Source organism: Drosophila willistoni, assembly GCF_018902025.1.
Source record: "Drosophila willistoni isolate 14030-0811.24 chromosome XR unlocalized genomic scaffold, UCI_dwil_1.1 Seg143, whole genome shotgun sequence".
Lineage (NCBI taxonomy): Eukaryota > Metazoa > Arthropoda > Insecta > Diptera > Drosophilidae > Drosophila > Drosophila willistoni.
Genome location: NW_025814056.1, coordinates 8,265,924 through 8,289,366, shown reverse-complemented (window position 1 = coordinate 8,289,366; position 23,443 = coordinate 8,265,924). Strand labels below are relative to the sequence as shown.

The window sequence follows — 23,443 nt, the reverse complement described above, 5'->3', positions numbered from 1 at the left end:
TCTAAGTATTTTTCGTAAATTTTGTATCCTTATTGAGAATAAGCTGTTATATTTAAAATTCAGTCGCGCTCTTTTAGTCTTTAACTAATGATAATAAATGCATAATAATTAATAAGTCATGCATTTTCATTAGACTTATATTTGTCTTGTGTCTAGATGGAAATATTTCAAGGCTTTTTATATTTAATTACTTGAAATTACTTCAATTGATTTCAACTTTGGACAGTGATTTTATTTGAAATTTCATTGCCCGATTGAAAATTGCATGTTTATGCATATTTCTTTGTGCTTGAAGTTAAACTGAAAATATGGTTTATTGTATATACATATTGCCCCATACTAGCACATAAAAGGCATTATAGACGATTCATTACTTCATGAGGCACTTCCGTTCCGAATTGGCGCCTCTTCAAATCGCCCAAAAACAAAAAATAAAATCTTTGGAAAACACGCCCACGAAAGTTCTAAGAAAATTGTATGCTGGTGCTGCACCCAAAATGTTAGAAGAAAATTTTTCAATTCACATCAATTCGACTAGAGAAAAAAAAAAAAAACAAAACAGAATGTGGAAAACTCTAGATCTAGCTTTCCGCCTACGTATGTATGTATATGTGTCTCTGTATGTGTAAGTAGCCATCTGAGAGATTTTGTGCAGCCACACAAAAAACCTTGAACTTTGCCATTTACCAAATAAGCTAGTAGCAGCTATTCAAACTATGTATGTATGTACATATGTACATACATATGTAGTACATACTATGACTATTTGTACATTAACTGGGATAAAAGATACTCCCACGACATCAACGAAGGCACGCGCATTGAATTCCAGTGATAAACACGTGATTCTCTGTACATACATAACTGCTAATATATATTTTAAACTTTTGATATTATCACAGTGTTCTGTTGTTACTATGATAAGTAGCAACAATAGCAAATAAAGTAGTTCTTCAAATTTAAACGCAAAATCTAGATAAATGTTGTTGTTTTAACCCTCCGTTGTCTTCCGTGTTGTCAGTTAGCTTTTTATCTTTAATTCTTTATCTTTTTTTCGATGTAACCAAAATTGTCTGTAATCATATATGTACATATGTATTTTGACTATTCTAGATGATATTGTTGTTCTTTTATTTACAAAAACTATATGTAGACTACATTTGCTACATTTAATTAGAACTTCTTAAATTCTACACAGTCTCCACAAGTTGAGGATTAAAACGAATGTCTTGTGTATTGTTAAAAATCACAAAACTGCACGATAATACATCTTACATCCCTTTTACTCTTTAGCTTCTAACGTAGTTCCATATTCCTTAGCGATTTTCTGTTGCATCTATTGGTAGTTAAAGCCAAAAACCAATGAGAAATTTGGTATTTTGAACAAAAGAACTGAAATTTCCTATATTATTTCCGTTTTTTTTCCATTTGGAGTTTGAATACGTATAAGATAACAAGAGACGGGATCAAGTAGGTCATGAATTTTTCAGACTTATCGATTGAATTACAATTGAAAAGGTATCTTTTAGCCATTTTATTCATCTGACTATATTAGACAATGACTCTGCAGGTAGAAAATCGTGGCTTATTAATGAGTTTCAACTCTAACTTTTATTATAGCGCCACGTGACCCAATGTGACATTGATTAGTTACGAATTTTGTTTTTGGTTGGCAAGCAGGCAAACCTGATGCTAATTGAATGCCAGACGACGACGACTAACTCTAGTAGTGCTTCAAGACAGATAGAAAGAGTGAGGTGTAGAGAAAGAGAGAGAGAGAGAGAAAGAGAAGGAGGGTGAGATGATATACTCGAAATGAAATCGGGCTTGAACGTTTATTTTGCTTACTTACTTCCCGTTTTTTGTGGACTGGATCTCTCGGATCGTTGGCTTTGGTCTTGGCTTTTGTAGGCTTCTGGGTTTGTAGGCCTACGCAAATGTGTAAATAAATTTTCAGAAGATGGGGAGATGCAGCCAAAAAATACAACAAAATTAAAACCCGATGAACATCCAGCCCCACACATGGAAAGCATCTAAATTAAAGTGAAGAAACCAGTTGGGGAAGTTGGTTTGCTGACGTCATGTATTTACTTGTAGAAGGAAGGGACGGGATGTGGGGATTGGGGGGGCCGCCGCTGCCGGTTGCCGGTTGTTTGTTGGTTGGTTGGCACACCAGTTTACCAGTTCTTGTAGCAGTTTCTGTTATTATTGTTGTTGTTGTTGTTGTTGTTGTCGTCCTAGTTATGTGCCAAATTTCTTAAAGCCAGTTGCTCTCGCTTCTATGTAGATATATACATAGAGTAGCAAGTATTTTGAGTTTGGTTTTTTTTTTGTTGTGCTGCACAGATACCTAGATACAATGAATGGATATGCAAAGTAAGAACTAATTTCAGATAGTTCGTATTTTTTGTTTTGTTGCCCAATTTAGTAGCAGCAATTGTAAACGCAGCACAGGTAAAACGCGTTTCCATTGTTATTTTTGTTGTTGTTGTTGTTGTTCCGTCTGTCTGTTTGTCGGTTCGTTTGGTAATTTGCATTGAATTGAATACCTGACGAAATGCATTATGGCAATGCAATTTCTATAGAATTAATCACTGTTCTCTGTTGCCATTTGGCAATTGAACTAATAATACAATAACAATAACAATAACAAAAACAAAAACAACTCAAATCAAAACTCTTAATTTAATCTGGAATATGTGTATATATTTGTTTGTTCATAGTTGCCACAAAAGTCAGTTCAAGTTCATTAGCTTTTGTGTGTTGAAATTGTCTCTAAAAGAAACTTTGCCAAAAATAGCTAAAATTTTGTGTAATTTTCGCATAATTATGACCATTTATTTTGCATGGAATTATGTAAAAATTTGTGTAGATTTGTCTTTCGCCATATGCAGGAGCGGACTAAGATCTAGTAAAGGGGGCGTTTTTATTACAAGCAATCAATAGTTTTTTCTAAAGAGTTTCTTAAATCAAATTTCATTAAAATAATTTGAAAACTAGAAAAGTCTTAATTATTTTCTAACATTTTTTGAATTACTTGATTTTTATATTAAATGTGTGTTTATATATATATCATTCTTATCCATATTAGTACCTCTATATAGTTTTTAATTGACAGTTTGAGGATAAATTTTGTGTCCAGATCATGTGGGGTAAGATGGATTTTGAAATTTTCTCTCGGCCCTGTATTCCGGCCCTGTTCTATTCATGTTAATCATGATGGGGCCATCGGCTATTTCTCAGCACTTTAACTCAGCTGATCATAAAAAGTACAAATCGTTGAGAAATTCAATTGCATGAAATGTAGTAGGGTACATAGATAGATACATACATACATAAATAATAAGCTGCTAATCGCTTGTAAACATGAATTTTCCAATGAAAAAATTTCAAACGAAAATCAATGAGAAAACAGACAAGCGGCTAATGATACACTTGTCGAAGAATTGCGGTGGGTTGGGAGTGGATATGGAGGTGGAGGGTGGAGAGTGGACGTGATTTGGAGCCTAACGAGCGCAGCAGAACCCTTGTGGGCGAACTTTCCCATTGTGCCACATGAGCAGCAAGCGATGCCGCCCGCCGGCTATCACCCGTTCGCCCGTTCTCCCAAACACCCCTGCCATGATCTTGTGATTGATGAAGGCGCCACATTGACGGCGGCGGCGGCGGCGGCAGTAGTGGTAGTAAAGAAATAACTTTAGCCAGTGGGCAGCCAGCCCAGCACCAGCACCGAATAGTTGTGGAGGAGCATTCATTCATGGCCAAACATAACCACAAATGAGCAAGTGAAGTGCAAGTGAAAGTGAAGTTGATGGTGGCAGCAGCAGCAGCAGCAGCGGTTCGTGTACTTCGTGAAACCACGAAAAATTTCCCACTAACATAATTTTGTTTCTTTCAACATTTTCATTTTGTCTGGTGGTCTGAAGTCGGAGATGCTGCTGCTCATGTGGCTCGTCATCATCATCGTCGTCGTCATCGTCGTCGTCGTCGTCAGCCATCAGCTGCTCATCTTCACTGTTGGTGTTATACATTTAATTGAAAGAAACATGGGTGGAGGATAGTAAGGGGGGACGAAAAGAGGAACCAACCAACTTAATGATAAAAGAGAGTGAATCTGTTTGGTTGACTGATCCGTTTCGATGATGGTTCGTCGTTGACGACGACGTCTTGTCGTCTGGTGGGCCATGCTTCATTAGCCCAGCTCTAAAGCATTGTCTCCCTCTCTCTCTCTCTCTATCGCTATCTAGTATTCGCTGTTCACTTTCTAATGACTAGTAGGGGGGAGGAGGGAGGGCGGTTTCGGGCCCAATAGCACAAAGTCGCAGCCATGACCGAATGCACACAATCCAATGGCCCCGCCAGACACGCAAGTTGAAGGTGCTCAATGGCAGAGTGGGAGAAACGGAGACATGCGGTTAAGCTCTCGCAATCGTTTGCTTATTTTTCGTTTTGTTTTTCTTTTTTTCGGGGCGGATTGAAGGTCTTTTAAGACCCTCGCATCAGGGCTGCTTGTATTTACAAATTGGGTTCAAAGCGCTTAAGGTCAAGTCAGTCAGCGAGCGGAGGTAATCGCTTAGTTAGTAACTACAACATATGACAAAGCTTTCGCGATGTGTTTACTAATGAAATATACAATCAAAGAGGGCAGCCGCTAAAGTATTTCTCTAACGAAAGAGAGTGATGAAAAGAGAGTGAAACAATAAGGCACGAAGCACAAGTTGGTTAACAATTAAACCTTTTTTAAAATCAGATCCCCATATTCGATGAGAAACCTATAAAAAAAAAACGACACATTGAATGAAACAAGTTAAACATATTACTTAAATGTTGGCTTCGTGACTTGACCAAAATGATATAAAGTATGTTACGTTTTTGGTATTGTGGTATTGCTAAATTAGTTTTATGGCCAATGGAAGAAGAACCTTCAAGACGTATTCCATCTCTACTACATATAATCGGACTACCCTCGTAAAGAGCGGTGCGGAGTGGAGTTATTATGTTGATTTAGGTTGTCATCATCGCTGACTCTATGTATATGTTGTTTATTGTTTCATAACAACAGCTCACAGTCATTCAGTCAGTGAGTGAGTGAGATGAGATGAGGTGAGGTGAGCTGAGCTGAAGTGAGGTGGGGTATAGTAAGTAACTGTGTGAGACTCACTGGCTTTTACTTGTTATAGTATAGCAAATGGGTTTGTGTACCTTGTGCCTAATGCGTTAATATTTTCAAAGCTTGGAGAGTTCTCTTTGCGCGTGTGTGTCTGTGTGTGTGTGTGAGGGCGGGGGACAGTGGGCAAAAGTTTTTTATTTTAGTTTTTAATGTTTTTTCATGACTTTGGTTTTAACGATGACAGTGAATGCGACAGCAACAGCAACAGCAGGTTTCAATGAAAACTCAAAACAGGCCTCAGGTCCGGATATAAATGGTTTGTTGTCTGTGAAACACGGCGTGTTCACACACACATATACATGCATATGTTTGTATGTATATACATATATACATATGCAGCAGCAATACAGTCATCAAGCTTAACGCTTGGCTCAGTCTCCAGTAGTCTCCCCCCTCCCCTTTGCCATTGTCGTTACCATCTGAGAGTTAGAGTCGTAGCCAGTGAGGCATTACGTTGCCCATTTTGTTAGTAGCCCACCGCAAGCGACTAACTACCCAAACTGCCAGCCATAATGTACGGCACATGCACATATGGAGAAGCTGAAGCCCCGCCCCTGCCACTGCCCCTCCGTCTGCCCTTTACTTCCCATTTGCTCTCTTTGGCAGCAGTCATGGATCAGGGTGATTGAGGGTAGCTGAGGAAAGGAGGGGCAGTCGTTCGTTTGCTCAAATTCGTCTGCTTGTTGTCGTTCGTGAGTCACCTGAGCGTAACGTAAGCGCAGCTTATTGTTCGAGTACAAGCACGAGCATATATTTTTCAAAATACCCTTTCCAAAAACGGGGTATACATTATTAACAGCTGCAGCTGTCCCTTAAGTACGATAATGTTCGCTGTAAGGATGTAAAAATGTGTCATAGTCATGGGTAATATTCATTTCTCTGGTTTTATATTTATTTTATTGTTGCTGGCTTTAGTCTCTCTCTCTTGCTCTTGCTCTCCCACACACTGACTCTCTCAACTGCAGTGGAAGTAGCTGCAGAAGCTGTTATTGTTGTTGGCTTGAGACTCAGCTGTTTTTGGCTAAGCTCAGAGCGAGAGTCTTGCTCATTTAAACACACATACAGATAACTGTGTAGGTACCTTTCTATATGTGTACGGGTGCGTGTGTGTGCGTGTGTGTATGGGTACTTGTGTCGTTTGCATACAAATTTACACCTTTTTACGACTGTTTGTAGATTTATGTATTTTTCGGGTTTTTGCAATTACCCAATTTGACTGTGGAAAAAAAATAAAAGTCTCAACAATTTGTTGTTGAGAGCGCAATGAGATGATTGAGAAGCAAACAGTAAAAGCTCAGATCAGCCAAAAACAAAAAAAAAAAAAATAAAAAAACATTTAAGATCAAGCAAAGTGCATTTTGTGTATGTGAGTGTGTTTGAGCTTTTATTTTTCGTTTTCTCATTATTATTATTATTAATAATAATATGGCCCAAAGCTATCATGATTAATGCTTTATCTATCTATCCAAGTCTTCACCTGCATTCAATTTATTATATAATCTCAATTAGATTCAGTCCTCTCCATTACCCCACCAATAAATACACATACAGTCATAAATATGAACATATAATGCATATGAATGTGAATTTGTGTGTGTGTGTGTAGGTACAGGTGTGTTTCTTAGTAAATTTCACTTATAAACTGTTTTTGTTTTTTTGTTCTCCTTCTTCTTCCTCTTCTTCTTTTGTTTTTATTTGGGCTTTTTTTGTTGTTTGCACTAGATCAAATTGAAACAGAACAGAAGCAGCTCTCAGCCAAGTTGTAAGTGGCAGTGGCAAAAACAATAACTGACACATATACACTAACCAATTGGCAACACGCATACATACAGACACACAACCTGTAGTCGTCGTACACACACACACACACACACACACGCACACACTACCACTAACGGGAGCTATCGCTGCCACCACCAACATTGCCTCTCCAACAAGTTGGGGTACCAACAATATATTCAGTCTCTCTCAAAGTTTCATCGAGGCAGCACACGGGAAACGCTCGATCTCGTCGCTTGTGCCGCTGCCGCCGCCGCCGTCGCCGTCGACACCGTCTGTCGCTTTGTAGTCAGAGTTTAGCGCGCTGCTTTTTGCTGTTCGTCGTCGTCGTCGAAGTCGTTGTCGATCGATTGATTCGTTTTCATTGCCGATATTCGTGTGGTGTGTGCGTTATTTAATTGTTATTTATTTATTATTTTTTGTTTTGTTGTTGTGTTGTTGTTGTTATTTTATAGCTCAGCAACATGCAGTCTGTTTCAGTTTTATGAATAATATTTGGAAATTTAATACAAAATTCAATGCAAATTGATTTGCAAACATTCACGAGTGCGATTTTGTGTGCCTGTGTGTGTGTGTGAGTTTTCCCCCCTCGCTCCTTCAACTAAAAGGAAAAACCCAAAGATACGAAAATCATAAAAAACCATTGCAAAATACGCAACACGCACAGCTTATTTTCGTCACTTATTTTATTTATTTCTTTTTTTTTTTTTTTGATATGTGTGTTATTATTGTTGTTATGTCCCAGGCAGAGGGCCGGTTTATTAATTTGACATCGTTGTTGTGGCCGTCAGTTCAATCCCCCCTCCCCTACTGCCCCATCTTTTCCCCTTGTCGACAAAAGACATTGAATAAAACAAAACGGAAACCGTGAAAAAGACAAAAAAACAAAACACAAGCATAATATACAATTTTTTTTTTTTGATTTTTTTATGTAAAAAATAAAATATAATTAAAGAGAAAATCGCCTTTCTCCACACAAAAACAATAGTGCCACCACCACCACCACCATCAACAACAACAACAACAACAATATCAGTTGTAGCAGTAGTAACAGCAACAGCAGCAGCAGCGGTAGGCGTCGACAGCGGCAGCGGGAGCGGGAGCCACGGCCACTGCCCCGTTACGTTTCGGCAAACATTCGAAGCGTCCCAAGTTTTATGTCTGTCTCTCTCACACTCTCCCTCTTTCACCAAGTGTGGAGTCTACTAGAAATTTCTGTTATTTTATAATTAAAGTTGCGCCAAGTAAAGTAAAGTTCGTCAAGAGGACAGACCTACAGCAGCCAGCTTCAGTTCTTTCCTACTAGCTGCATGTCCGATGCAAGTAGCCAGAACCTTTTAATTTGCCAATAAACTTGACCAGAATGAATCATCAGAAGTCATTTGCATTCGTTTCATCATTTGCCTTTCCGCTTTTCTCCAACTGCAACGCCTTGTGTCCTGAAATGAGATTTTATTTTCTCGGTCTCTCTTTTTTATCAGCTGATTGAGAAGAAGGTAAACAGAGCTTGGAAAGCTGGTGATTCGTTCGATTTCATTCATAAGCCTAAAATTATTTACAGTTTTGGCTCTCTCTCTCTCCCTTGCATACAAAAAAAGTTACAAACAGAAAACCAAAAAGCTGCACAGCGCTTTAAATTTGAACTGCGACAGCGCAGCGCGCGCGCTCTCTGACTCTTTTGCTTTTGCTCAGTGCTTCTGCTGCTGCTGCTGCTGCGCTGCTTGGTTTGGCTTTAGCTTGTGTAACCGTTTGCCACCCAATTACGCTGCGTCGTCGCAGTCGCTGACGTTGGCTGTTAACGTTAACTTTTGTTGCATATTGTGTTGCCACTTCCTCTTCCGCTCAGTTGTCCGAACATTGTGCTCCTGCAACGCTTGGGAGCGAAAGAAAAAGACAGATAAATCAAAAGAGTGAAGGAAAGAGAGAGGGAAAAGCAGTACTTTGTTTTTGTTGTTGTTGTTGTTGTTGTTACGTGCGCCGTTACTAATGACACGAAAGTGAATAAAAAAAAAAAAACATCAAGCACGGGTTACCAACAACCAAAGGGGCTCCAGCTGCAAGCCAAGCTATAAGCTGGCTGACTATCTCTTGCTCTTTCGCTCTATCAGTGTGTGTATGTGTGAGAGAGTGTATACAACAAATAATTGTAAATTAAATAATTATACAATAACAAGCAACAAAACAACTTTGGAACTGATTGTTGTTGCTGCTGCTGCTCCTCGTGCTGCTGCTGCTGTTGCTGGCGAAACACCTGTAAAACAAAGACAACTCTATCTATCTGAAACATTAGCTGCTTGCTACCTGTTCCTAGTAGATAGATAGATATGTATGTACGTGCAATCGAGCGGATGCAACTGCAGCGCAGCAGCAGCAGCAACAACACTTCTTGATAGAGCTTTTGAGCTTAACTAAAAACGAAATTAACCCAACGTCGATATCCACAGAATAATGCAAAACAAAAAAACATATGCTGAAAAAAAAACCAACCAAAAATACACAGCAAAACCGAATAGTGAACCTTTGATTCATAGTGAAGAAAGACCTCATTACCCTTATTATAAACCTTATAGTATTTCATTAAGAGAAAAGAAAATCATTTACATATGTATTAGGGTTGCAATTAAGGTCGCTAATTGATCGTTAATCATCGAAGGTCATGTGATCCAGCGTTTTTTTTTTTTTTGCTTTAACTTAAAGAGAACGTGAATAATTATATAAATGCCTGTATTATTAGTTGCTTATACCCTTTCGAAGGGTATAATAAAATAGAACAGATTTGATGACACAGATAAGAAGAAGAATTTACAGACCCCACAAAGTATATACATTCTTGATCAGCATGCGATACCAAGTCGATTGCTCCTTGTCTTTTGAAAAGCTAATGGGAAAAAAATTAGCATTTAAACTGTTTATTTATTGCCCTAGAGAAATAAAATATTGAAATTGGCTGGATCGGCATATATATAGCAATAAAGTATCTCTACTAAATAACGATATTAATAGCTTTTTATGTTATACATTTTATCCCCAGTTTCAATCAGAAACACTCAAATCACTTTATCCTTAAAAAACAAAAGAGACAAAGCTGAGAAAAACGATATTAAGCATAGGCGGGGGAAATGAAGGAAATTTGCTCCCAAAAGTACGCAATTAGCCGGCCAGAAATTCGATTTTTAAAACATATGTATAAAGAAGTTTTGAAAACTCTAAAATCAAGCATTGCTTATACACAATTTTGAAGTTGGAAGGCATACTAAAAGTTATATACTTTTTGCAAGTATTAAACACTTCCAGCCTATTGCATACTTAAAGGAGCTTATGCTCTCCATTTCACAGTCCTAGAGCCTATTAAAAAGGACTGTAAGAGCATAGCCTATATTGGCTACCTTGACATTTTCTTTTGATTAGAGTGTATGACAATATTTCTTCGAAAACAACAATGAAAACAAAAAACTTGTTCAACAAAATTGCAATTACAAACACAAGTTTCCTTGGCTAAATGGAAAGAAGAAAAAAAAAACAAGTTGAAACAATTCTAGCCACAGTCATAGCAACAACAACAACAACAACAACAAGAACAACCACTAATAGTTGCTAAATATTCCGCTTTTAGCGTTTTTATGTGATTTGTGAGTGGGTTTTTGGGCAGCATTCTAAGCCAGTTCATTGATAGAGAGAGAGAGAACGAGAAAGATAGAGAGTGAGACGCAGAGAGACAGAACATGGACAACTCCCCTGAAGCGATTGTAGGCGACTTGTTTTGGCCAATAATTCCATGACTTGTTCCAAGGCTATGTGGATACACTACTCACTACTGGGGCTCAAAGCAATTCGTGAGATTATCATTGTGAGGCTCAAAATCGTTTGTTTAAACAGCGTTTTTGTTTTTGTCTTTATTTTGTTTTTCACCATCATCATCTTCTCACTTGACTGACTGTTCGTTTTTTGTTTCTTTAGAACCATATGTACAGATGTATGACGAAACAGTTGGCAAGTGTTGTCACATTTATACATATATCGAGAGTCAGAGTCAAAGTTGTATGTAGATATATATACATATTCCACCCTGCCAACAAAAAGCGATCGTTTTCAAGCTCTCTTAAGCTCCACTCGAGACAACGACAACGATGACAACGAAAAAGGTCCTTGAACTTTATGAGCAAAAAGAGATTTATGGAAAGAAAGTGTGGGGGTAGCGAAATTAACATCTATATATAATACATATAAATGTACATATCTACATATACATATGTATATAGACGCATTTCCATAAAACATATATATACATTGTATATATTATTTTGGATGGCGATCTTGATCTTGTCATGCTATATTTCCCTTTCTATTTTGATTTTTTACCTTACGAGACAAAACTAAACTCTGATTGTACGTACGTACGATGAGTATACATATATGTATGTATGTATGTATGTATTATATATGTGATTTCATTGTTTTTATATGAAATTCTCACGCATTTCGCACATAAATTTTCATATGATTTATGGATAGACGGTTTTTGGTTGGTTTTTGTTGCTTGTGTGCAAAGTGGATCAGGTCAGTCAATGCGACAGAAAGATAGAGATCACCCCCGTTTTCCCCTCCACACACACACACACACACACACACACTGAGCCTGGGACTGTGCCTGGGCATGGGCCTGATGCCAAACACACTTTCTCAGAGCACGTTTGCCAAGTCTGGAGTGGATTAAATCCCACCTCCACCTTCATCCACCAACACCTGTGTGTCTGGCACGTTTTTTGAAGGTACTTCTTGGCACTGGGCGCCAAAGTCTTCAATGTGCTTGGTGTGTGTGTGTGTGTGTGTGTGTTTGTGTGCGTGTCTGACATATTCAATTTAAATATTTATTGTTTATTTTGCAGTCTCTCTTTCTTGACTTGTTGTCTGTTATTGTTGTTGCTTGTTGTTTTTCTTGTTGTTATTTTCATTTCTAGTTTGCAATTGACAACTTGCGACTTTTACTTGCGATCAGCAATCGCTGACCCAAAAAGCTGATTGAATGCGATTGCCAACATCTCTCACAGTGTGTGCTTATACATGTGTGTGTGTGTGAGTGTGAGTGTGTGCATATGAAATAATTTTCGCAAGTGTCACAATTGTCCTACAAAAAAATAATGGGTTATAGTAGTAATATGAGTGTATTCTTCAGCCTAGAACAGTCGCACCCCCCTCTCCACCCCCCAAGAAAAGATATGTCTAGTTATAATTGATTATTTGTGGTTTCCAAAACAAAATGATTAGATCAAATGAATGAAAGTTAAAAAGCCATTTATATAGAAGAAGAATCGAAAGTGTTAAATTCGCAGCATTTATTATGTAATCATTTTTCTGGCAAGTTTATTAAATGTTGTTTTGTTATTCGTTTCCGTTATAAATACAATATTATTATATATGTACATATTCTTCTAGACGCATCTAGAATACATATTTGTTACTGGTTTGGCATCCAATGTCTCAAACAGTTTTATACTGTTTTTGGAGAGTTGTACAGGTTCTCTCAACTTTATGCATCAAGTAATGACCAATTTAACATATGCATACAAATGTAGATTCATTAGCAATAATTAAATTAGAACTATTCGTACTCTGTGTATTTTTGGATAAACAGAAAACAATTCCACGACTTTAAAGGGTAGAGAAGCGGAGAAAAATCGGTTTTGTATATCTCAACTTTAGCTGTTTTTTGGAGGTAAATTATTGTTTTTGGCCTAGGGAATTTTATTCATTTTGTCTCCTGTGAATCCGCAATTTATTGTTGGCCTCCTATATCAACTAGATACAAAAACACGAAAATTCATATCAAGTTTTCATCAATAAATTTGTTAAATGTATTCTGAACGGATCCACAGCTCCGGCTTGTGTCGTTTCTAGGTGAAAAGTTGACTTTTTATATAAAAGCTTTTTGCACTTTGATACCTTGGTCTAGACATCTCGGTTTTAGCTTATTTTCTGCCATAGGGTGTTATATATGTATGTATAAATGATAAATACATTTTATTTTCATCTTTATCTATTATCACAGTCTGAGACTTTTGTTTTCTTATCATATTTTTGCCATATATGTATGAAGTCCATCGTTAATGGTATTTTAAAGTTGAATATCGGTCAGATATGTATATATATAAGGGTGTCTATAATTCGTTGCGCTTTGATGTTTAGGTGATTTCCTATTATTACTTTAACCGCATTTGAAGGGCATTCGTTATGATGTTGATGAAAGAGAACTTTGACCGTTTCTCATTTAGAGTTGAACCGGGGGGCGTATACGCGATTTGCTTCGCATAGATATTATTGTTTTTGCCTCTGTGTGTGTGTGTGTGTGTGTGTGTGACTTTTGTGTGTGTTTGTGTGTATATTCTTCTTAAGCCGGAAATTATTGGGACAAATTCTTATTATCGCAAATTCCATAAAATTCCAATTCTTATCGTAGAAACGACAGCAAAATGTAAATAGCAACGGAACGCCGCGTAGTAGGTACGAAAAATACCAAAACTAAACCAAAGATAAAATGGCAAAGAAATTTAAAAGTACACAACAAGAAACAGAAAAAAACACAAATAAATTAAAACGAAAGCAAAGACAATAAATTAATAAAACATATACACATATATATATCCATACAATATATATGTATATATAAAGACAACAAACAACAACAAATCAACAACAATAACAAATCAATTTGCAAATGAATAAACGAAAGTAACAAAAGAAGAAGAGAGAGAAAAAACCCATCGAACAGCCAAAACACGAACAAAACTCTGCAAAAAAAAAAAAATAAGTCAGACAGAGAAAGAAAGAGAGAAAATAAAAAGGGGGCATTGTAAGGCGGCCCCCAAACGAAAGTGAAGGCGAAAGTAACCGCCCAGAAGTTAATCTATCATCAATTGCAACTATCTATGTAAATGAAAAGTGTGAATAAACAAATCTAATCGAATGCAAGGAGCAACAACAATCAACCATCAACGAGGAGTCGTAATTCAATATGTCCAAGTGTGACAATCATCACGTCAAGTCGCGTAGGCATCCTGTGCCTGTGCCTCCGCCTCAGGAAAGTGAATCCTTTCTGCAGTATTGCAGCGACACCGATAAAAAGCCTCCGCCCATTGTTGTTGTTGTCGGCGATGGGCGAAGTCGTGTGCGTCGTGTGGTAAGGACTGCCACACGACACGTGACCGTAGTGAGTCTCTCCACACGACACAAGGAGACACAGACTCACACATCACATCATGTGACGGCTGTCAGGTAAGCCACAAGCCAAGTCAACTTTGTTAGTCAGCCACTTGGCACATGGGTGGGGGGTTTGGGGCGGCGCGGGCGGCTGGCGGGCTTCGCCATAATGGACACCGCTTATCGCAGTCACTTAGTAGTACATGGCCCCGCGTTTTCTTCTTCGCTTATCTTTATGGGGCTCGTTATGAGTGTGTGGTGTGCGTGGAGGTATTTACGATTTAGTGGGCTATTCTTGGGCATACCTAAGCGTTCCACTGGTCTTTGTTGCCCCATTTGCCACTTGTGCGAGAAGTGGGATTATCTTTATTTTTTAATAACCCGACCGTCTCAATGGCTTATCTACATGAATTCTACACAGTTGTGGAACCTAAATATATGGTAGCTGTTGTGAAGCATCATTTAGTGTGTGTGTTTTTTTTTGTTGCATACTCATGGGGTGTATGAGAAAACATTGCATACTTCCAGGGAGTTTCTAAATCATTCAATCAATTTAAACGTGTAAACGAAATAAATTTATTTCTAGTAAGGGTTTACACCATGTACAAATCCGAGAAGGAGAGTCGAGAAGGTCTCTCAAAAAATTATTGACTCTCTTTTCACTCAGCCCAGTGGCGGATCAAGGTGTGGATGTTAAGGGTGATATCGGTTGAATATCAACATTGTAGCAATTTAAAAGGTAAAATATCCTTTTTGGACTAGGAACTAAGGGATATTTCATACCCGAATGAACTCCCACTGACGAGATTTGGGATTTTTCAAAGTAACTCGAAGATCGTGATTTGAGAGGATCTTTAAACGAAACGAAAAGTTTGGCAATCTAAAAGGGAATCTTAATATTGTTTGCTTTATAAGACTATGACACATTCGATTTGAAATTTAAAATATACAATCAACATTATTGTTCAATGGTTTCAATTATTTTTTATTGGTGGTGTTTGTTTGGTTTTTTTGTCAATGGATGGAAATTGGTTACTTCAAAAGGTGAAACTTGAAAATGACCGAAAAAGTAACCATTGCGGAAGGATGTCGTATATAAAATGCATGGCCTGAAACCCACTCGTTATGCCTATTTTGTGTGTATGTGTGTGTGAGCGTGAGTGTGTGGCTGGTGGCACACTTCTTCGGTCATACGAAGCGTAGCCATAAGTTCTTTAAACACAAAACTAATATAAAATCAATAATAATTACGAGTGCATTGCATTTAAAAGGCGGCCACATAGGGTCACGCAACCCGCCAGTCAGTCAGTCAGTCAGTCAGCCAGCCAGCCTGGAGAGTTGGAGACGGAGACGGATCTGGAGGCACACTTGTTGCATACCAAGCAGGAGGAAGTGGACTGAGGAAACTTTTGGCTCGCGAGCCGAAAGCCGAAAGCAAATCATGTGACGTTTATGTGTCAGCGACCAGTAAACGCGTCGGACAGGGCAAAGATACAAGAAACGATACAAGATACTTACGATAATGCGACTTGCAGAGAGGTTGAGAGAGAGCAAGAGAGAGAGATAATGGAAACAGCTGTCCATGTCTATACACATGTGCAACGGCAAACAATTAGGGCCGACGTGTGGCAGATGTTTTTCCTCCGATTCAAATTGAAAGCAGGACTCTTTCTTTTTTTGAAGGCACTTAAAATCAGACAAGTTGATGCCAACAGAGAGCGAGAGAGAGAGAGAGGCAACTAGTGGCAACTACCTGCCGTCGTTGTGTTGTCCTTACGGGGAGATACATAAAAGAACACCAGGTGCAACTGGCAAAAAAAAAACACACAGAAAAAGGAAAAGATGGATGGAAAAAGGGAAAAAAGAAAACATCAGAAATAATCATGCCAGAGCCAAGGATGCTAGCAAAAAATCCTTATTGTATTGTATCCTTATGCTCTTGTCTGGTTATCCTTTTCATCACAATCCTGTTGATCCTGTTTTGTTTGCTCGCTGCTGCTGTGGACTGGTCTGGCCGGGTCGGTTCGGGTCTGGTCGGTTCTGGGGTCTTCTTGGCTAAGGTGCAAATTGCAGCTGTCGATTCGGTTTTTAGGTGTTTTGTTGAGTCGAGTCGAGCAAAAGCAACCCGCTGAGCTCAAAAATGTTGCCCTATGATACGAACGATATTCCAAATGCATAGGTAATGCATTATGAAATGTTAAGAAATGTTACTCAAATCGATTTGATATGCTATAGCTGTAAATCTGTAAAGGAAATTGATTAATTTTGATTGAAAATGCCAAAGAGATGGCTGCAAGAGAGAGAGAGAGAGAGAAAGCAATATTTGATCTACTTGTAATTAATTTTTTGATTTTCATTTCTCGAACTTTTTGAATATGATGAAATCTCGAATCGGTTTTGAGAATTTTTTCATACGCAGGAAGAAGAAAGATTTATTTTTCAAAATTTCACACTTTAGTCTATATGGAGAAATTGTTGTTGTTTGGCTTCATCCTGTCTATGTTTGTCATCGTTGGCTAATCATTATTTCCTTCACTTTCCATTTGCCATATGTTACTTACTCCACTCATCTCATCTCTCTTTTTCCTGTATGTCTTTAGGTCTCTCGCTTACCTATCCTATAATGGATCCTTTTACATTCAATTCCCTCACATTTTTTTTTTGTCTCTCTTAAGGGTAGCATAATTGTTCTTTTTTGGGTAACCCGACGAGGGCTAAACAAAACAGATGCATTTTATGTATCCCCCGTGTGCGTGTTTGCCTGTGTGTGGGTTTCGTGTGTAGGCAGCAATACACACGCACACACACACACTGCACCTCACTCACTCACTCATCCATGCGAAACACGTTTCTCAACGCCGACGCGCTTGCGCCGTGGGCTTCCTACGTACTAAACCATCCATCCAGCGATCCATCCACCACTCAACCTTGCCGAGCACATTGGCTCGGTTAGTTCAAACACGACTGTCGCATGGCTTGGACGTGCCCATCATCGTAATCTCGATTTCTCACAATCTCCTCTTCTTCCGTTTAGCTAGTAGTTATTTGTTTTAATTTTTTTTTTGTGTTGTTTAAGTGCTTCCTCTGTCGGTCTGACCGAAATACAATTTGAATATTATTAAAAATAACAAAAACACACAAACAAATCAAAAGAAGAGCGTGCTCGCGGTCGAACTGTTTAATTAATGATTAACTAATTAATTAACATACTCCATGATCTTGTCTCCGTGATTCTTGTCAACTCCACTCCCAATTTTCTCCTGCTACCCCTGCTGTGATGTGTGAACTTCTTTAGATTAAATCAAAACAAACGGTCCAAGAAACCGCATAAATTTCTGTTGTGTTCAAAACGAAAAACCAAACAAAAAATATCAAGATGATAATTTGCATATCGGGTTTTATAATTGGCGAAAGGTAGGAAACAAAAAAACAAAATAAGTTGTGACCTAGAAAATGAAAGTTCTCCTCCCTTTAAAATAGAATTCATAGTGGTTTTCTCTCTAACAATTTGTTAATCCTTTATTAAACTTTCTTCTTCATCTCTCTCTCTCTCTCTGTCTTTGCAGTTTTCCCCAAAAGAGCATCGAACGCAGTGGATCCACTCAGTATGATTTAGCCGGAGCGCCACCACCGGGTGGTTCGAACACATCCACCGATAGTGGGAGTGTTGGCGGCGGTTATGTCTATTTGCAGAATCATTATGCACCCGGTGCCCATAATGCCGGGGCCGCCATTAACTATCCTGCACAACAGCATCCACAGATGATCTATCAGATCCAGCAGTATCCCACGTGCCATCAGCAACAGCAGCAACAACACTTGCATCAGACGTATATGCAGGTGACAGCATCAGCAGCAGCGGCGACGGCAACACCGTCACAAGCTGGTGGCCACTATGCCCATCATCAACATATGCTCCATGGTCATGGTCATCATCATCATCATGGCGGTGCTGTGGTTATTGCTGGCAGTGGCGTTGGCATTGGATCATCATCAGCAGCAGCAGCAGTTCTCATGCAACAGCAGCAACAACAACATCATCAACAGCAGCAGCAACATTATCATCAGCAGCAACTGCAACAGAATGTCCACAAAAAGAACTCCATACGGAATGGCGGAGATGTACTCAAACGCACGCGAGCTCAATCAGCGTAAGTTTTTTTTTTTTAATTTAAATTTGCTTTTGGACTTTAACCCGGCGCAAAAAAAAAGGCAGAACATTTATATATATGTATATGCATATCAAATGGATAAGTTTTTTTTTTTTTTTGAGGGTGATATCTAAGATTAAAAGCTTGACGCAAGATAGCAGTAAATATTTGATAACAAATGACTGCAGTCGACATCATCTGATGTCAGAATTCATTTACTCTACACTAATATATATAAAAGTAAAATGCAAGCAAGGTTAGACAGAATCGGTAGAGGAAGAGAGGAAGAGAGGGAGGGAGTGAGGGAGGGAGGTAGGAGCGTGCGTGTGCATTTAATCGGTCAGCAAGTTAACAAGTCTTTTTCTCTTACTACCTGTTTTTATGGTATTCATATTACTCTTTTGTGTTTTGCGCCCCATAACTGATTGAAATGCGCAAATTATAATTAGAAATTATCAGAATTTTAATAACAATAATGTTGGCTAGAGACGATGTCTCTCCTTACCTCCTCTCCTCTCCCCTATGCCCTGTGGGTGTAGAAGAAACAATTTTAATCAGGTCGATAGCCTGCCCTCAAGGGGAGAAACAGACGACCAACGACAACGAGGAGGAATTGTATTTGAAGAGATATACGATCGTCGTCGTTGTCGTCGTCGTCATCTTATCTTATCTTTTGGGTAAGGGAAAAAACAACAAACGAATGGTACGAGTGGTCGGACGAATAGGTTTGCTCTTTTTTCGGATGGTTTCGGGGGGTTCTCATTCAATTGGGACGGCAGTTATGTGCAAATTTTGTCTAGCAACGTCACGCTGTGGCGCAGTTTTTCATTTTAATTTTCATAAATTGCAAATTTGTCATCAACGGTGTGAATATATATATATACATATATATTTTACAGCTACGAACTCTCGCAAGATCTGCTGGAGAAACAGATCGAGTTGCTGGAGCGCAAGTACGGCGGAGTGCGAGCCCGTAACGCAGCGGTTACCATACAAAGAGCATTTCGTCATTATATGATGGTTAAGAAATTTGCATCCATTACGGCCATGGCTAAAGCGGAGAAGCGTCTAAGTCGTCGCATGGTGATAACGGCCTCGAGTATGGGTCTGGCGGAGGAGAATGCATCGGCGAATGCATCGTTATCATCGGCATATGGCAGTGCAACAGAATCTCAGTTGGAGCAGCAGCAGCAGCAGCAGCAACAACAACAACAACAACAACAACAACAACAACAACAGCAGCAGGCAACAGGTCAGGGACAGGGACAACAGCCACGTGTCACCATAATGGCTGGACCAGCTGGTGCCGCCTCACCAGGATTATCAAGGACACCACCAACCCGATCGCTATCCATGCGAGAACGTCGCCCATTGGATTGCAGTCCCATACCACGTAGTCAATCGGGTAAGTAATGACAATTCGAATTATTGAACTCAAGTTTAACTGGTTGTTATTTTTTTTTTTTAGGAGCCTCACCCGTATCCATTTCGGGATCCACAGCTTCAGTTTCGAGCATTGCCTCCCATCCTCATGTCAATTTATTGCATGCGGCTGAGCCGCATTATTATAATGCACAGGCCATGCCCACAGCAGCTGCCTATTACACAAGCTATCATGGATCACCGCATGATCTGAGCTATGCCAGTTCGGCGGACACCTCACTGAATGCCTCTTGGGTGAATACGAGTGGCCATTCGCCACATACCCCATATTATTCGGCCGCTCAGATCTATATGCGACCCAAGGGTGGCAGCACAACGCCAACACCGAGCTGCGGCAGCAGTGGCAGCGGCAGTGGCAGTGGCAAGAAGGTGCCACCAGAGGTACCCAAACGTACCTCATCCATAACGGCCCAGCAGCAGAGTCAATTGCTTCTCTTGCAACGACAGACACCGCCGCCGCCATCCCTGCTAAGGACCAATGGACTCTGCAAGACAGCCGAGAATGGCAGCTTAACCTCGGTACAGAGCTCCGGTTCGGACTCAAGTGTAACCTCAGCGGAGCGAATCAACTCAGATCTGGGATCGGATCGCAGCAATTCGCCGCACACCTGGAAACGTGGCACAGCTCTCAATAGTTCGCAGCAGTTCTCGACACACTCAGCCGATTCGACTGGTGGAGCTGGTGGTGGTGGCATTGTCGTTAGCGCCGCTGGCGTTGTCGCCGGTCAGTATGCCGCTGCTGCCCAGATGCAGGCTGCTGTGGCAGCTGCCACAGCTGTGGGCGGTATACCGCCGGCGGATGATCATGCAATATCCTCGCACACCAGCGCCGCTCAGTACGAGCAGCACGAGCAGCAACAGCACGAACAGCAGCAACTTCAGGCCGCCGCTGCCGCCGCCGGGGTGGCCCAGAATTACAAGATGTCCGAGACCATACGCAAACGTCAGTATCGTGTGGGCCTCAATCTGTTCAATAAGAAGCCAGAGAAGGGCATCACATATTTGATTAGACGAGGCTTCCTCGAGAATACACCCCAGGGAGTGGCAAGATTCTTGATCACCCGCAAGGGCTTGTCGCGTCAGATGATTGGCGAGTACTTGGGCAATCTGCAGAATCAATTCAACATGGCTGTCCTTAGTTGTTTTGCCATGGAATTGGACTTGTCTGGCCGACAAGTGGATGTGGCTTTGCGCAAGTTTCAGGCTTATTTCCGTATGCCAGGAGAGGCTCAGAAAATTGAACGACTTATGGAGATATTCTCGCAACGTTATTGCGAGTGCAATGCAGATATTGTTGGTCGTTTGAGATCATCCGATACGGTAAGCGAGCGATTAAATATTATCATACAAAAGCTTATAGATTAATCGAAATTTCTCTTCATTTTTGTTTAGATCTTTGTGCTGGCTTTTGCCATCATTATGCTGAACACGGATCTGCATACGCCCAATCTGAAGCCAGAGCGACGCATGCGCGTTGAGGACTTTATAAAGAATTTGCGGGGAATTGACGATTGTCATGACATTGATAAGGATATGCTGTCTGGCATCTATGAGCGTGTCAAATCCGATGAATTCAAGCCGGGCAGTGATCATGTCACACAGGTGATGAAGGTCCAGGCCACCATTGTGGGTAAAAAACCAAATTTGGCCTTGCCGCATCGTCGTTTGGTCTGCTATTGTCGCCTCTATGAAATACCCGATGTCAATAAGAAGGAACGCCCTGGCGTCCATCAGCGCGAGGTGTTTCTATTCAATGATCTATTGGTTATCACCAAAATCTTTAGCAAAAAGAAAACCTCTGTGACGTACACCTTCCGTAATAGTTTCCCACTATGTGGCACTATAGTAACTCTACTGGATATGCCCAATTACCCGTTTTGTATTCAATTGTCACAAAAGGTCGATGGCAAAATTCTAATCACTTTCAATGCCCGCAACGAGCATGATCGCTGTAAGTTTGCCGAGGATCTAAAGGAGTCCATAAGCGAAATGGACGAAATGGAATCCCTGCGCATTGAGGCCGAGCTGGAGCGACAGAAATCGGCACGTAATCGTGCCACCGGCAATGCCGAAAATCGTGACAGCGGTGTGGCCGATGTTGAAGTGTGTCCTTGTCCCTATCCACCGGGATCTCAAGCTGCCGGTGAGCAGGCCGCCAATTCGGCCGATTCCACACAGCAGCTGAAACGCAGTGCGCTAAGCAACAGTTTGTTGGACATGCATGAGCAATGTAAGTTTTAATTGATGAATGAAAATGAAAAAACTAAGCACAATTCTAATTGCAATCTCTTTTCTCTTTGTTTAGTTGGCAACGAGAAGCCACAGCGACGTGGCAGTGTCGGATCCTTGGACAGTGGCATGAGCATCTCTTTTCAATCCACAACAACCTCAAGTGCATCGCGTGAAAATGCCGCGGCCATAGCAGCTGCAGCGAATGCCGCAGCGGCCGCAAAAATTCGTTACAATATGCCCCAATCGGCGGGCATTGCCGGGCCAAGTAATGTGTATGCAGCGCCCGGAATGCAGGCATATACCCATGCAAATTTTGTGCAACAATCGCAGGCGACATATATGTTGCAGCAACAGCAAATGCTTCAACAGCAGGCCCAAATGCAGGCGCAGGCGCAAGCACAAGCCCAGGCCCAAGCCCAGGCTCAGGCTCAAGCTCAGGCTCAGGCTGGAGCTGTGGTCACAGGACGCATACCAGGACGCGAGAGGAAGGCATCACGCTCCGATGATAACTCACGTTCGACGGAAGTCTAAGTCTACGGGCAGAGAGCAGCACAGTCTCAACTTTTGTACATTTCAGTTCTTCAGCAAAGCGATAAATTACTAAATCTATATATATATATATTTATGTATATATATATATTTACTCATTTATATAGAACATGAAGAGATATATCAGTATCAATACGAATCGAAACGAACCGAACGCCATTTTTTCAAAACATCTAATACCCAGCAGCAGCTTATCTAGTAAATTCTTAAATGTTCCTTCGTTCTCTGCTAATATTAATGTAAATAAAACTCAGCATTAAATAATGTTCTTTTTTTTTACACCCACCACTTACCCCTACCCCACAACTATTTAAACACTTAAGTAAGTTTTCAAAACTAATTGTACATATATCAAGCATAAACATATAAATATACATACACATATATATACCCGCTACGATCTATGATAACCACTATATACATATATATGTATTCAATATACTAATTGAACTTAATTATTAACTTGCTCCAAAAACTTTCAACACCAATTTACAAAAGGCATCTTCGATTTTTCCGCCTAGTTTCTTTTTTTTTTTTTTATTATCTAATACTAAAACTTTAAGCGATTTCTGAGAATCTAGTTCTCAAAGCACTAACACGCACTTTCATCAAAGAGGCGTGCGCATCGTGTACATTATAAATATATATTTTTTATGTTTGTTTGTTTTTTTTTTTTTTTTGAAAATCCAAAATAATAAGTGTTCGTGTTACTACAAAAACAAGAACAAAAAAAACAACAAAAAGGAAGAAAAAAACCAACAAAAAGAACGTAGAAGTAAAGAAGATAAAACGTTCGTGTATACCACATGTGTGTGTGTGTATAAATACAAATATATACATGTGTGAATTGAATATTAATTTAACAGCAATTAGCTATAATTATTCATATTTATAGAGCCAAAACTACCCAAAACCTAAAATAATA

The 23,443-nt window shown here is 39.8% G+C and overlaps 1 protein-coding gene across 4 annotated transcripts in view; it reads left to right on the top strand.

Moving 5' to 3' along the window:
- The window catches only part of LOC6645365 (IQ motif and SEC7 domain-containing protein 3), a 46,407-nt gene extending 23,235 nt beyond the window's left edge, over positions 1-23,172 (top strand). For 2 of the 4 annotated variants that reach the window (XM_023177530.2, XM_023177532.2), the window contains exons 2-6: positions 17,710-18,294; positions 19,194-19,699; positions 19,763-21,057; positions 21,130-21,967; positions 22,043-23,172. In XM_023177530.2, the coding sequence (XP_023033298.1) occupies positions 17,710-18,294; positions 19,194-19,699; positions 19,763-21,057; positions 21,130-21,967; positions 22,043-22,500 (3,682 nt within the window). In that variant the 3' untranslated portion in view covers positions 22,501-23,172. Of the gene's footprint in view, positions 1-13,681; positions 14,219-17,283; positions 17,558-17,709; positions 18,295-19,193; positions 19,700-19,762; positions 21,058-21,129; positions 21,968-22,042 lie in introns of those variants that run through there. The other 2 variants (XM_023177531.2, XM_047011937.1) reach the window with 2 other exon arrangements.
- Positions 23,173-23,443: the final 271 nt, after the last annotated feature.